At 37.2% G+C, this 14515-nt stretch overlaps 1 protein-coding gene and 1 long non-coding RNA gene across 2 annotated transcripts in view; one reads left to right on the top strand and one right to left on the bottom strand.

Annotated features, from left to right (window-relative positions):
- The window catches only part of gabrb1 (gamma-aminobutyric acid type A receptor subunit beta1), a 45771-nt gene extending 35517 nt beyond the window's left edge, over positions 1-10254 (top strand). Inside the window, exons 5-9 of the mRNA XM_062996025.1 lie at positions 281-363; positions 4244-4378; positions 6446-6598; positions 8987-9237; positions 9350-10254. Coding sequence (XP_062852095.1) covers positions 281-363; positions 4244-4378; positions 6446-6598; positions 8987-9237; positions 9350-9697 — 970 coding nt within the window. The 3' untranslated portion in view covers positions 9698-10254. The remainder of the gene's footprint in view (positions 1-280; positions 364-4243; positions 4379-6445; positions 6599-8986; positions 9238-9349) is intronic.
- On the bottom strand, positions 186-14371 carry LOC134315087 (uncharacterized). The gene is made up of 5 exons (XR_010012463.1): positions 14302-14371; positions 9079-9162; positions 3337-3455; positions 2615-2695; positions 186-347 (listed from the first exon to the last, which is right to left on the bottom strand). It is a non-coding gene; the product is annotated as an uncharacterized LOC134315087 (long non-coding RNA).
- Between the last annotated feature and the right edge of the window lie 144 nt (positions 14372-14515).

Consider the following 14515-nt stretch of genomic DNA (forward strand, 5'->3'; position numbering starts at 1 on the left):
CTGATCTAGTAATCAGAAAGTCACTGGTTCAAGCCCCACCAATGCCAGATGCTGCTGTTGGGCCCTAAAGCAAGGCCCTTAACCCTTAATTGCTCAGACTGTATAGTGTCATAGTACTGTAAGTCGCTCTGGATAAGGGTGTAATGTAAATGTAATGAAAATGTAAATGTAACTCTGTTATTTTACTTGTAATTGATCGTCCTTGGATGCTACTACTTGTGTGGTTGTAACTTGTGTGGTTGTAACTTGTGTTTGGATGGGTTGGTGGGTATTTGACTAGGATAACTACAACAGCAGCCTGCATGATGGACCTGCGGAGATACCCACTGGATGAGCAGAACTGCACCCTGGAGATAGAGAGTTGTAAGTCTCATTTAATCATCACTGTAGTTAATACATCTGCACATTTATTTTAACAGTATGAACAATATAATGATGTACAGTATAATGTATAATATGGTCAGTGTTTGATCTGAATATATAAAAGTATATATAAAAGTATGTGGAAAGCCTATACTATTATTAAGTTCAGCCCCAGCTATTAATAAGAGGTGGATAAAATTGATTATATGCTTCCAACATTTTTATAGCAGCTTGGGGAAGGCCCTTTCCAGTTTCAGCATGATTGTGCACCTGTGCATAAAGTACTGATTATAAAGACAAGTTTGGTGTGGCGAAAATTCAGTGGTCTGCACAGAGCCCTGACCTCAAAATAAAAAAATGGCATACGCAGTATGTCTGAGGTTGCGTGCATACTGCACACTTGTGTACTGAAAGAGCTTACTGCTTTATCGGCCAAGCAGTGCGCACTGCCTCGAATCTAGAACTTACTGTTTAGGTATGCAATTTCGGACGCAGCCTATGTATCCCCATGGTTTTGAAATGGGATGGCCATCAAGCTCATGGTCAGGTGTCCACATCCTTTTAGCTATATAATGTATGTGCTGGAAATAGAAATCAGTAGTGAAATTCAAAACACATTTAAAATGTTTAGTTTATCTATTTAATATTTGTTAAATTAAAATTTTACAATAACTGCAAATTCACTAGGGGCTTTACTGAACCTGTCACATGATTAAATGATCAAGGACAAATTATTTTGTACAATCCTCTAAGGCAGGAGTGTGGTTTTGACTATTGTTTTATAGTGTCCAGGTTATGAAAGTAGTCCTAGTTTTCCAAACTGGTCTTAAAATATTTATAATAAATTTTTAAAAAATTAAAGAGCTACATAACATTATCTAGGACATCTGGAATATTGTGGTTTATCTTCTATAACAATATGCTTTGTGATGCAAATGTTGTCTGTAAAATGAAGGAAATCAACAAATCAATGATTTAGTAAAATACATATTTCAAGAACTGTTGCTTAAATGCTGTAATACATTATACGTCTAAACAAGTCACACAGAATCCCAAAATAAAAAGTGTTGAGGATTATGCAAAATGATTCCTAGGCTTCTCTTAGAAAGCCATATCTCAGCACTATGCCACATTAATGCAGACAGACCCCTGAGCAGCATCAATAATGATGAATTTCACCTGCACGCTTCCCTAAGTCCTCTGCACCGTCCGTGATCTCCAGCCAGCCATGGAATGATTGAAAAGCGTGTGCCAAAATAAACATGTCAGCAGCCATGTGTTCTCTATCTGTCTGCTGTCTACACTCTTCTGTTAAAATGCCAGGTTATTGTGGTGTAAAAAAATCAGACCAAGATTAGTCATTGTAGATGTATTTGCATTTTTAATGTGACCTATAATCTGTGCAATTCAATTGAAAACAAACTGAAATCATTTAGAGGGTAAAAGGACACCCTCCTATAATTAAAGTTGTGATTATGTTTAGAATCACTTTCAAACTCATGTTCAATAATAGTCAGTGACACCAGCCATCAATTAAAATGACTCTAATAACCTGATATGAAGTTAAGCTTGTCTAGTAAGATTGTCCTGATATTTATTTACTGGAGCATTATATATTATTATATTATTGTACTAATTATTACTATAATTAGCGTTTTCCTTCAGCTGGAACTATGGCTTTAGTCAAGATGGGAATCATAAACAGTTTCAAATATTAGTGAGGCCTTCACTAAAAAGCTAAATATGAAGAGGAATTTTATCTTTCAGCATGACAACAACCCAAAACACACCTCCACATTAACTAAGAAATAGCTTCACCAGATCAAAGTTTTGAAATGCTCCAGACAGAGCCCGGATCTTAATCCAATTGAATTCACTTGTCCCTAAAATGCGATTGTCCGAAACAGCAAGGTTTTTTTCCAGGGGGTGCGAAAATATACGAAGACACAGCACTAAGATCCACAAAAGTGCCAAACATGCACATATGATTAACAGTAAAATGAACCATGTAAATAGATATGTAAATATGTAATGTAAAACCTGTAAATAACGTAGCGGTTAAGGTACTGGACTAGTAGTCACAAGGTTGCTGGTTCAAACCCCACCACTGCCAGGTTACCACTGTCAACCCTCAACTGCTTAGACTGTATACTGTAAGTCGCTTTGGATAATAGCGTCTGCTATATGCTGAAAATGTAAATGTAAATATTCAAATTGGTGTACTGTACTACTGGGGAAAAATTTCATTTACCTTGTGTGGTGGTTTGCTGTGATCGTATAGTGGGGACTCTGTGTGTCTGAGACACTGCTGGTGCATAACTAAGCACTAGAACTGCAAAAATTAAGCATAAAACACAGAGAAAAAGGTGAGAACTAAGCGAGCCTCCCAACAAAATAAAGCCTATCACTCCGGTAAACAGAGAGACATGTGCCGGCTAGCTGACAATTACTGAACTACTAGTCTTGGTGCGCTTCTCGCAGGAACTTTAAACTATTGGACCGGACATTTGGTTTCCCAGACTTTGTCTGTTAAATGGAGGTTCCAGTGTATTTAAAAGTATGTTTTTACAACACAGAACAAATGAATAGTAATAAATTATATTAAAGAAATTTAGGGCACATTGGCACAGTCGGTAGAGTGGGTGCGGCATAGCAACATGGATCCTGGGGTTCTGGGTTTACCTCCAGTCATTGTCTGTGAGAAATTTTGTTAATCTTCCACATGTTCGTGTAAATTCATGGAAAAAAATTTTCCCACCTCCCGAAAACATTTAGCAGTTGGATTGGCTACGCCAAAGTGGCTGGGTGGCACACAACACACTGTGACCCAGATCATAATAGTTTATTTATTTTATTTTATTAATGAAAATGAATATAATACGCACACATTGTGTTATGATACATATAAGAGTAACCACTGAATGAAAATGATAAGACACATTACTATAATATGCTTGTAATTATGAGCTGTACCTGGAACTCTGTTGGGTTTTTCTATTTGCCTGGTTCTCTGTCTCTCCCAGTGTCTGATGGACAGTTGTAAATTGGTTTGTGTTTTGCAGTAATGTTCTAGGGCCGCTGTCTTGTCAGACCTCAGAGACACAAAACACAACATGGAAGAGAAACCACAACGCCAACATACCAGAATGTAGATTCACAGTAGATCTTTGAACATTTGGACTTAGGCTCTCACTTAGTTTGCTTTTAGACACCATGCATATATTCAATTCCAAGCATATTCAATTCACATCAAATCAAAAAAGAAAGCATACACATCTGTATGTCCTGTGAATGGAGTTGACAAACAGGCTTCATATATGGCGTTTGTCATAGTCCTTGGATTTCAGTCTCTGATTTCTCTGAGCTCATGTCTCATTCGACAGAACAGCAGAAGCTCTAATGAATAAACCGTAATGTGCTGAAGAGCTGTGTTTTTAAAGATAAGTATTAAATCTCTGCTGGGAGGTGAAATCGTCTCAGCTGAGCTTAAATAAGATCTGACAAAGCTATTCCCACTGTTCTAGCACTGTGAAATGACACATTGATTTAGTGGGCAGACAAAAAGGCTGGCACCTTTCTTTTCCCTGTTCAGTCAGGAATATAGTCTACCAGTGTATAAATATAACAAAAACGTCAAGCATTTATGATGCAACATAAGATTATAGACTGTAATTGTTCAGGTAATTATTTATATTGGCAGTCACTTTTATCTCTAATCTTAAGAATAAGGTAGAGCACAATCTAGCTGGCTATCAGTGTCAAAGCATTTAAAGTATTTTAAAGATTTAAGTTCATATACAAATTTTTCTCATCTGTGATAAAATAACTGAATGTATATCTCTCCCCTTTTTATCTCTCCTTTCATCTTTCTCCCTTTCAGATGGCTACACCACAGATGACATTGAGTTTTATTGGCAGAAGGGGAGCTCTGTAACAGGGGTGGAAAACATCGAACTGCCACAGTTTTCTATTATTGGCTATGAAACTTTGTCTAAGAAGGCGGTGTTTGCCACAGGTACACAGCACACCCTCCTACCACTGTCTGCTAGGCTATTATGCATGCTACTGAATTATTTTGACCAGATACCTAACCACCAACCAGCAAGCCTGTAGCAAAACAAGATTAAATGATTCGCTGAGTTTTATCAACAAGGCTTTAGGACTGATTGAATGTCATCACTCTATGTAGCCAGTTTGCCAGTAGTGTAGCACGGTTACATATGCACATGAGCTAAATGTTAATTAACAATATTGTGGAGCCAGTATATCAGAGTAATTAACAGAAGAGTTACTGTCATCAGCTATCCACTCTCTAAATAAATGTTCAGTAAAAACTATACAGTTTTTAGTAGTTTTAGAAATATTGCATTGTTTACTACATTTCCTAGACTCCTTTGCACTGCTTTGTTAATCCATCACAAGATAGCTGCACTCATGAATGTTTCTGTCAAAGCAAAAATATCCACATTTTTGACAGTTTTGTTGTTCTTTAACCAAATAAGTGGATTCATCTTGGGTAAATTACTGTATTTCTGTATTACTGTAGCAAGACATAAAATGGCCTTATTATTTTTGCAAGAATTAATCTTGCAAATTAATCCGTCATCAAACACAGGAACGAGAAGGATTAGCAGCTGAACACTGGAGTACAGTGGTACCTTGTAACTTAACGTCCCCTAAACTCAAAATCTTCGAAACTCAACGCCCTTCGTCAAGAAATGTGTACCCTTAAACTCAACGTTTCCCGTAAACTCAACGTGTTCAGTTTCTTTTTAAAAGATTTATTTATTTAATTTCAAATGAACAATGAACAGTCACTTTGTTCAGCGCTCGGCTTGAGCGGTGCAGTAATACTTCATCACAGTGTGCATATAAGACAAAACTGCATTTGTGTGGAATAACCATCAGGTTCACTCTGAAAGCTCCACATGTATCTGTGTTTAGCTGGATTTTCCTCACTGTTTCACTTTTAAACTTGTGTTACAGCTAGAGGTTATGAGAAATTGTAAGAATTAGCTTTTTTATATCAGTGTTTTTATATTATATTTGTGTTATTTTCAGTGTATAAATGTCAAAAAACAACCCCATTATTTTACATTAGCCTCAAATATATGCAAATCCACAGGACCATGGAACGCATAAACAGGTTTCCCATACATCCTTATGGAAAAAAAACCCTTGAAACTCAACGCCTTTTAAACTCAACGCCAGTCCCAGAACCAAAATATTAATTAGAAGGGTCAAACTCCTCCTTCCCCTGTAATTTAAACTGTTACCTCATCTTACAACAGTGTATTTACAAATAATGTGCAATATTATTAATTAATATTTTCCCAGTTTTGAAAGATTAATATATGCTTCACATTTTTTCTAATTTCATTCTCTTTTTAATTGCTAACTGTTTGAAGTCATTAGACAATCTAATTAGGCTCATTTAAGTTAATTAACTTGGGCATGTCAACATGATTGCAAACTTTTATGTTTGCTAATGATTATGATATAATTAAAGTGCTTATAATATTGAGCACTTGAACTGTAATTGCTGTAAAAATGTAGATAATCTTATACAGTAATATGTAATGTGGTCTAAGCTACTTTCATACACCGTAGTGCAGTAAATCTGCAGAATGAACTGCCCTTTTTATAGACACAGCAGCAGTACATAAGGGAAAGGGGACATGTTGCAAACGGATACTAATAAAACAATCTATATAAAAACTATACTGTCAGTAAATACAGGTCTGTAAGGTGTAAGTTTAAGTACTCTAAGCTTGTAAAAGCTAATAGATTTTATAATTCTGTAGTTTATCCTCACATTTATTATTTTATATAAAATCCTATAAAACAGCAATTTGTGTAAACAGCAACTGCACAATGTAGTTCAATTACTTACTGACCATTGTTTTTTTTAATTTAATTTCATTCCTGGTTTTGTAGTAGCAGATCCTAAAAACACAGTACACTGAAGTATTGTTTACTAGAAGAGGTTGGATGCAAATATGTCTGGATGGTACAAAAACATGTCAGCATGTGTTTGTGTTGAGAAGCCCCACAGACATTGTTCTGTCCATTGCCCTTTTAGGGTCATACCCTCGTCTGTCCCTGAGTTTCAAGCTGAAGAGAAACATCGGCTATTTCATCCTGCAGACCTACATGCCCTCAAACCTGATCACCATCCTGTCCTGGGTTTCCTTCTGGATCAACTATGATGCCTCTGCAGCACGGGTAGCTCTAGGTGTGTGTGTGTGTGTGTGTGTGTGTGTGTGTGTGTGTGTGTGTGTGTATAAATGTAATGATTTGTTGCTACCTTTGCAGTGAAAAAAAAAATTGCCTTTTTTTGTTTTGTTTTTGCATGTATCTTTGCATAAAGATAATCCAAGTAAACACAACTTGCTCTTTTAAAATATTAATTTCAATGCTGAAAAAAATGCTGTTTAGAAAATGTTGTACAAAAAGTAATTGTCACAGCCCTAGTTACTAAATCAAACAGTTTGTTTGATTGTTTATTTCGATTTTTACGTCATGTTTTACACTCTGAGAAACGGTAGTTACTCAGTACACAAAATTCATCAGTTCACAAGGTTATATTGAACACAGTACAGGACAAATCAGTATCTCCAATTCACCTCACTTGCATGTCTTTGGACTGTGGGAGGAAACCGGAGCACCCGGAGGAAACCCACGCAGACACGGGAAGAAATCAAACAGTTAACCACATGCAGTTGACAATTGGATTCAAATTAACTATTTACACCCGGGCATGATTACTGCCAGATCTGTTGAATCTAAACATCACTTAAATAGAATCTGTCTGGCAATGTAAAAAAGCAGCCTAGAAGGTCTTAACAAGCAGTACATTATGCCACCTTCTAAAAACAAAGTCAATAAAAACTACCAATCTGAAAGTGTTTTAAAGCAATTGCTAAAACTCTTGGACTCCACTGAACCACTGGGTGTTTGATTCATTATTGACAAATGGTGAAAACTTGGAACAGTAATAAACCTTTACAGGAGTGGCCAGCCTACCAAAATTTTAGCAAGAATGTATTGCCAACTTATCCAGGTGGTCACAAAAAAACCAGACAATCATCTAAAGAACTGTAGGCCTCACTTGCCTTAGTTAAGGTCAATGTACATGATTTCACAATACAGGGTAAAAGTGGCATCTTTGCATCAAGGTGCAAATCACTTTGGACCAGAAAGAACTCAAAGGCTAATTTGCATTTGCCAAAGAACATCCAAGACTTTTGGGTCGATATTCTGTGGACTGATGAGCCAGGGGTGAAAACTTTTAAAAGACCTGTGTCACGTTACATCTGGTGTAAAGCTAACACAGCATTTCACCATACGTACATGAGCTTACCAACAGTTAAACATGGTGGTGGTGGTATTGTGATGGTATGAGGATGCTTTGCTTCCACAGTTTTGTCATAAATGATAGAACCATGAACTCAAACATGAGATTGCTCTATGTTTTTGAAATTGAAATTAAATCTGTCATCAAAAACACTAATCATAAGGAACAGCAGCTAAACACTGGAGTATTTACATTTGTTTATGCCCATGTAGAAGAAATACTTTGAGCACTAAACCCATTATGAAATCATCTTGATATTTCTGTGGCCATGTAGACATTAGCACCATGTTAGAAATGCTGAGCTAAGAAAATCCTGACAGAGAATTTCTGCCTGTCAGTTTATGACCTACATCTTAAGCACAGTTGAGTTATGCAGCAGAATAATTATCCCAAGTTCACAAGCAAGTGCACCTCTGAATGGCTCAAAAGAATCCAAATGAAAAAATGTTTTTGAGTGGCCAAGTCAAAGTCTTGACTTAATTCCAGAACAGCCTAGGTTCTGTTTCCTGGCCAGTTGGCTAGGGTCCTTTCTGTATTGTTTGCATGTTCTCCCTGTGTCCAAGTGGGTGTCCTCCCATGAGTTCAGATACATGCAGTCAAGCCAGTTGGAGCTACTAAAATTCTACTAAAGTGTCTGTTTGCCCTATGATGGACTGGCAACCTGTCCGGGGTGTTTCCTGCATTTCGCCTAATAAATCAAACATGTTTGTTTAAGAAGATATAAAAGAGGTTTTAATTTATTTTCTTCATTATTTCATCCTGGTAAAAGTCACTGGTCCAGTGAAACCCCAGCACCCCAATTACTAGTCACACCGCCACACAGTCTGAAAAATGAGATCATTAACCCATTTATGTCTTGTCCTATATATCTCATTTTGGAAGCAAACCTTAACATATCAATTGAAGATTAATGGTGATGAGTGGGTCACAAAGTAACTGGTCACTCTGTTTTAATAGCATTTGTTTTTGAAATGGAATGTCCAGCAAGCTCATGGTCAGGTGCCCAAATACTTTTGGCCATATAGTGTATGTGTTAAGTGAAAATAAATTACTAAATAAATTTTAATGAATTCAGTTGAGAAGATGAAATTCAGTCTGTTCTTTTAAAAGTTTGAACTGCCTAAATAAATACACAATATGCTAATGATGGGATATATCATCTAAAGTAATCAACTAGATATGCCAGAGCTACACCATACAGAGCATTAAACATCATAAGCAAAATTTTTGCACTGAATATGAGTTACTGTCTCACTGTTTCTGTAGGAATAACAACTGTACTAACCATGACTACAATCAACACCCATCTGCGGGAGACGCTGCCTAAGATCCCCTACGTAAAGGCAATTGATATCTACCTGATGGGCTGCTTCGTCTTTGTATTCTTGGCTCTGCTCGAGTATGCATTTGTGAACTACATTTTCTTCGGCCGAGGTCCTCACCTGCAGAAGAAAGTGGCAGAAAAAGCTGCTAAGAGCAACAACGAAAAGAGCAGACTAGAGAGCAACAAGGTCCAGGTGAGCAGTCCCAGTTTCTGTTGTTCCTTTTTTGGGGTCGTCAGATACTTATTATATGTTTGGTCATTTCCATCCTAAACACCAACTCTTCCCCTCTTTTACTTTCCTGCAGATGGACCCCCATGGGAACATTGCCCTCACCAACCTTGACCTTCGCCTCACTGGGGCTGAGATGCTCGGGGGTCTTGGTGACCCTCGAAATACCATGTTCTCCTATGACAGTGCCAGCATCCAATACCGCAAGCCTCTGAGTGGCTGTGACCTCTATGGACGACCAACTCCTTCCCTTGAGCGGCCCATCAAGCACAAGAAAAGCCGCTTGAGGAGGCGGGCCTCTCAGCTTAGGATGAAAATTCCGGATCTAACAGATGTGAATGCCATTGACAAGTGGTCGCGGGTCATTTTCCCAATCACTTACACCTTCTTCAACCTGGTCTACTGGCTTTACTATGTTCACTAGGAGACAGCAGTGCACATAGCTCTGCTTCCTTCACTCATCAGGTCTGGTCAGGCTTTTCAACCATTGGTTGGTTCTGACTTACTATCAAAAAAGGGTAAGAAGTCCAAAAGTAGTATTTTCTCTGTAAATATATCTAATTATAGGAATAAATAAATGCATATATAATTAAGTACAACAGCTATTTCAGTTAATATTATCCTATCTTCTATAACCGGTACAATCATCTAGATAATGTAGTGAACATTCATTAAAAAAAGACTAAGAGGCTATCACTCCTGCTTTGTGTAAAAATGGACTGCAAAGATCTGACATTTGTACAACTTTGGCTCTGTAATGAAGGAATCAACTCCTAACACTGTGTACATATTTCATATTAAAAATTTAACATTTGCTCTGCATTGGTTCAGTGCACAAGAAGTATATTTAGCAGGCAGATACCACACGAGAAAAACAAGACTGCGACCAGGATCGTAGCCAAAACTCATGTTGTGTGTTCTATAAAGGATGGGACCCAGAATTACTAGCTACGCTTATGACTGCAACAATTCTAGACAAAAAGGACAGTGCTTTGTGAGGGTGTCTGCCTTGTGCGTGCTACCACACTTTTGGTGAACTATGTTCAATGCTTAATAGGTAATCTATAGTCACAACATTTTTCTAGGTCATCTATAACTACGTCATTGTATTAGATCGTAGTCGCATCATGGTATGTATTAAGTCATATATAGTCACGACATACTGTATAGTTGGGTAATTTATAGTCACGTTACTGGATCATCTATAATCATAGCATATTGTTAGATCCTTTATAGACACAACACATTATTAGGTAATCTGTAGTCAACATGTTATTAGATCATTTATAGTCACCACATGTTATTAGATTATTTATAGTCACCACATGTTATTAGATCATTTATAGTCACCACATGTTATTAGATCATTTATAGTCACCACATGTTATTAGATTATTTATAGTCACCACATGTTATTAGATCATTTATAGTCACCACATGTTATTAGATCATTTATAGTCACCACATGTTATTTATTAGGTATTATCGCTAGTCAACATGTTATTAAATCATTTGTCACCACGTGATTAGGTAATCTGTAGTCAACATATTAGATCCATTTATAGTCATCACACATTAATAAGTAATCTGTAGTCGACATGTTATTCGATCATTTATAGTCACCACACATTATTAGGTAATTTATAGTCACCGCACATTATTAGGACAGCTATAGCCACAACATCTTGATAGGACCTGTAAACACATGTTATTAGGTCTTTTATAGGCACCACATGCTATTGGATCATCTATAGATAGAGAACATATTGTTAGGTCCTTTATGGTTTGTTACAGGACAGACAAATGAGCTGAAATACAGCAGACAGGGATCCAATAATATAAGCATGAAAATACATTTATTATTTTCACAAAATCTGTATGAGGATGGAATGGTTATTTTTCAGGTATTAAGAATGATGTCAGTGCAATTTATTGTATAAATAAAAAGTACATTGTTGTACATGCAACATAAATATTATACTTATAGATGATTCAGATTAATTCAGCCTCTGTTTGGAAAAAAAGTTGTATTGCAAATCTAAAGACTGAGCAAACTGTTCATAATGGTGTTGATAATGTATTAAGAATATAATTACATCCCTCACACTACAAATTCTTTAAAACTATTTTCTTCATGACAAGCCCGGCATCTGAGACATACATGAAATAAGCTACACTGAATAAGGCTACATAACTTCTTACTCTGTTAATAAATACATCTCGGAATCTTTCTGAATTGAGCGCCCCATGTTGCTACAATGCTATGAAGTTATGTATCGTTTAACCTACAGAATGGCAAAAAGTAATTTTACCACAGTGCACATCCACAATCATTTCTAATGTTTATTATCCATTTCCACTCTAAAAGTTTAGCGCATTCTGTTTGTTTATTCATGTGGTGGTAAAGTTGCAGTATGTAATATAAAATATGCAATATAAAACATTTTAAATTGTTTATATGAAGAGATTTTAATAGTAGTTTTCATGGATGAAGGCCAAACACAATAAAGAAGTATTAAGGCATGAGCCAAGGTTTTGTTGTGAATCTGTGACAAAATATGATGACATTTAAATTCAGCTTTAAATTCAGCTGCATCCAGCTTTACCGTTATTTGCATTCCCCCGTTCTTTCTTCCCTTTTCCTCCCAATCTAGTCGTGTCCACTTCCTAATTGTAACTTCCTCCCCCACTGCACTACCTCTGCCCTGAACAAGGAGAGCTGCAAGCCATCACATGCCCCTTCCGACACGTGTGCAATCACCTGTTGTTTGTTTACCTGCCTGAGGCGGATAGACATAGTGCAGTGAGACACTGCTGTCTGTGAATCATCTATCTCTCATGCAGGTGCCTGAAGCAGGCACAGGCCATAGTTGCAGCAGCAATGAGTAACCTATTCGACATATTCTCACTGTCACAGCCAACTGTGGCCAGGGTGATGGCTCAAGATCTTTGCGGTGATGGGCTAACGCATTAGGCTACTGCACCACCCAAGCACCCCATTAAATTATTTTCTAAATTGGCTTTAATGCAAGTCTTGAGGACCTATGGAGTTTAGCATGTTGCCGGAGTGTCTGCATGGGTTTCCTCCAGGCACTCTTGTTTCCTCTCACTTCCTAAAAACAACCCAGTACATCAACTGGCTGCCCAAAATTGCCCATAGATGTGCCTGGGTAAATAAGTAAATGGGTAATTGTGTGATGCCCTGTGATGGATTGGTGCCCTGTCGAGGGTGTGCTCTCTCTTTACGCTCAGTGTTTGTTTCAGCTTAGAACTTTGTTCTTAAAAACTTTGTGACCTTGATCAGGATGAAGCTGCTATGTAAGATACATTTAAAATAAATAAAAAGTGACACAAAAAAGCACAAAACATATTTTACTTGACTGCTAATATGTTACATTTTGACACAAACATTTACATACTGCAGCTTTAAGATATGTGCATTTTTTAAGTGAGCAGATTGCACATCTCAGGTGCCACGTATGTGATTAATGGTGCTATAAGTTGTCCAGTTCTACACGTCTGGGTCAGCAGTAATGTAGCAGTGCGTATGTGGCCTTCACCTAAATGTTTCTGAGATAGACTGGCTTTTAAACGATGCCATCTCATGCATGTACGTATAAAACATTTCAGTTATAAATAAAGGCATATTGGCCAAATTTGATGCATGTTGTAGACTAATGTTCTAACGTGAGCCCCTCTTAAAATAATTGACACATGAATGTTTTCTGATACCGGGCTTGTTTTGTTAGAAGCAAACATCATTGTAGAGTATGTTTGTGACCCTGTGATTTGCACGTGTACCCTTTTCATTTACATTTAGCTTTAAACTCATGCACTGTGACTTGTGGGACTTAGGTTCACCACAAAAGCATAAAGAAAAGTTAAATTGCAGATTAATTTTAACAAGCCGAGCTGTTACTTATTCAGGCTAAATTTGTGCCTTGAAATCAAAATGTGGCATTTTACAGGGTTTAATATAAGCAACAGTGTAGCTTTTCTAGATGATAACTCAAGGTTACCATAATAACATCCTTGTTAGAACCTTGGCCTTTGAAGATGCTCTACTTAGGCATGCAAATGAGTAGCTGATAGTAACATTCCAGTATTTCTGTGACAATCTATGACGGAGTATTTTTGGAAATATTAATCAATGAGGTACCAATTTCTGCATTTAGGTCAATTAGAGAAGAGTCCAAAGAATGACCACGACCCAAACCGTACAGAGTTAAAGCAGACTGAGCGTAAACGCTCGCACTCACCGGATCAATGCTACATAGACAAAGTACACACTTAAAAGACTTGCAGACCTGGGATAAGTATAACATCAGAAAAATGCTGCCAGTCTCATTAAGCATTCAACTGAAGCTGTTTATGTGGTATTGTTGTAAGCTGCATTCATGCTTTTAATCTCTGTGCCCCATACTAATGTGGATGTGTGCTAGTAAGCTTCAGGAATGTATGACAAGATCAAAAGGTCTCTGTGTAAGCTTCTGATTTCAAGTTCTATTTATAAATCCTTTACAACTATAAATAATCTTAAAGGATTTAAATAAAATATTTCCTCAACCAATGCTATTGTTGTTCCTTTTTTTGGTGATCTGTTTAGCCCTTCGAATTGGTCAAGAAAATCTGGTAATGCTTTTGCACTCCATTGTACTCATGGGACCCAAATAAATTGAATAAATTAAATAAAATCTGAAGATCTTTCCCAAAATCATATATGTGGCTGTGTGTACTGTAATGTAATAAAATATATTTAACATAATTTCATTTGCATCAACCGCCAAGGATGCAGCAGGTCCAGTTCCACTGGAAACACTGGGCACAAGGCAGGAATATTCTGGACAGGACGCCAATCCATCGCAGGGCTCCGGCCACTCCCAAATCAGACATAGGCAATTACCCAGCCAATAGCACCACTGAAATTTGAACCCAGATCTCACCAGTGGTAGGCTACCCAAGCACCAGAAATTCTAACCTATCTGACAATAATTTTTTTAAATACTGTAAATATTTTATGTCACCAACCTTTTTGCTTAATGAGTACAAGCTGTGTAGGATCTGAGCCTTGCTTTTTTCTTCTCTAAGCAAATGTTTGTCTCATCTGTGGCAGAACAGTCTCAGTAATGTCTTTTGCATACTTGCAGTGGTTTTCCCTAACATGCCCTTTCATTAGTTGAGCATTGGTTCACTGTTGACCTTCAGTACACACAAAAGAGACTTTAGTAAGTCCTAGAAATTT

This window comes from Trichomycterus rosablanca, chromosome 5 (assembly GCF_030014385.1).
Source record: "Trichomycterus rosablanca isolate fTriRos1 chromosome 5, fTriRos1.hap1, whole genome shotgun sequence".
Taxonomy (NCBI): domain Eukaryota; kingdom Metazoa; phylum Chordata; class Actinopteri; order Siluriformes; family Trichomycteridae; genus Trichomycterus; species Trichomycterus rosablanca.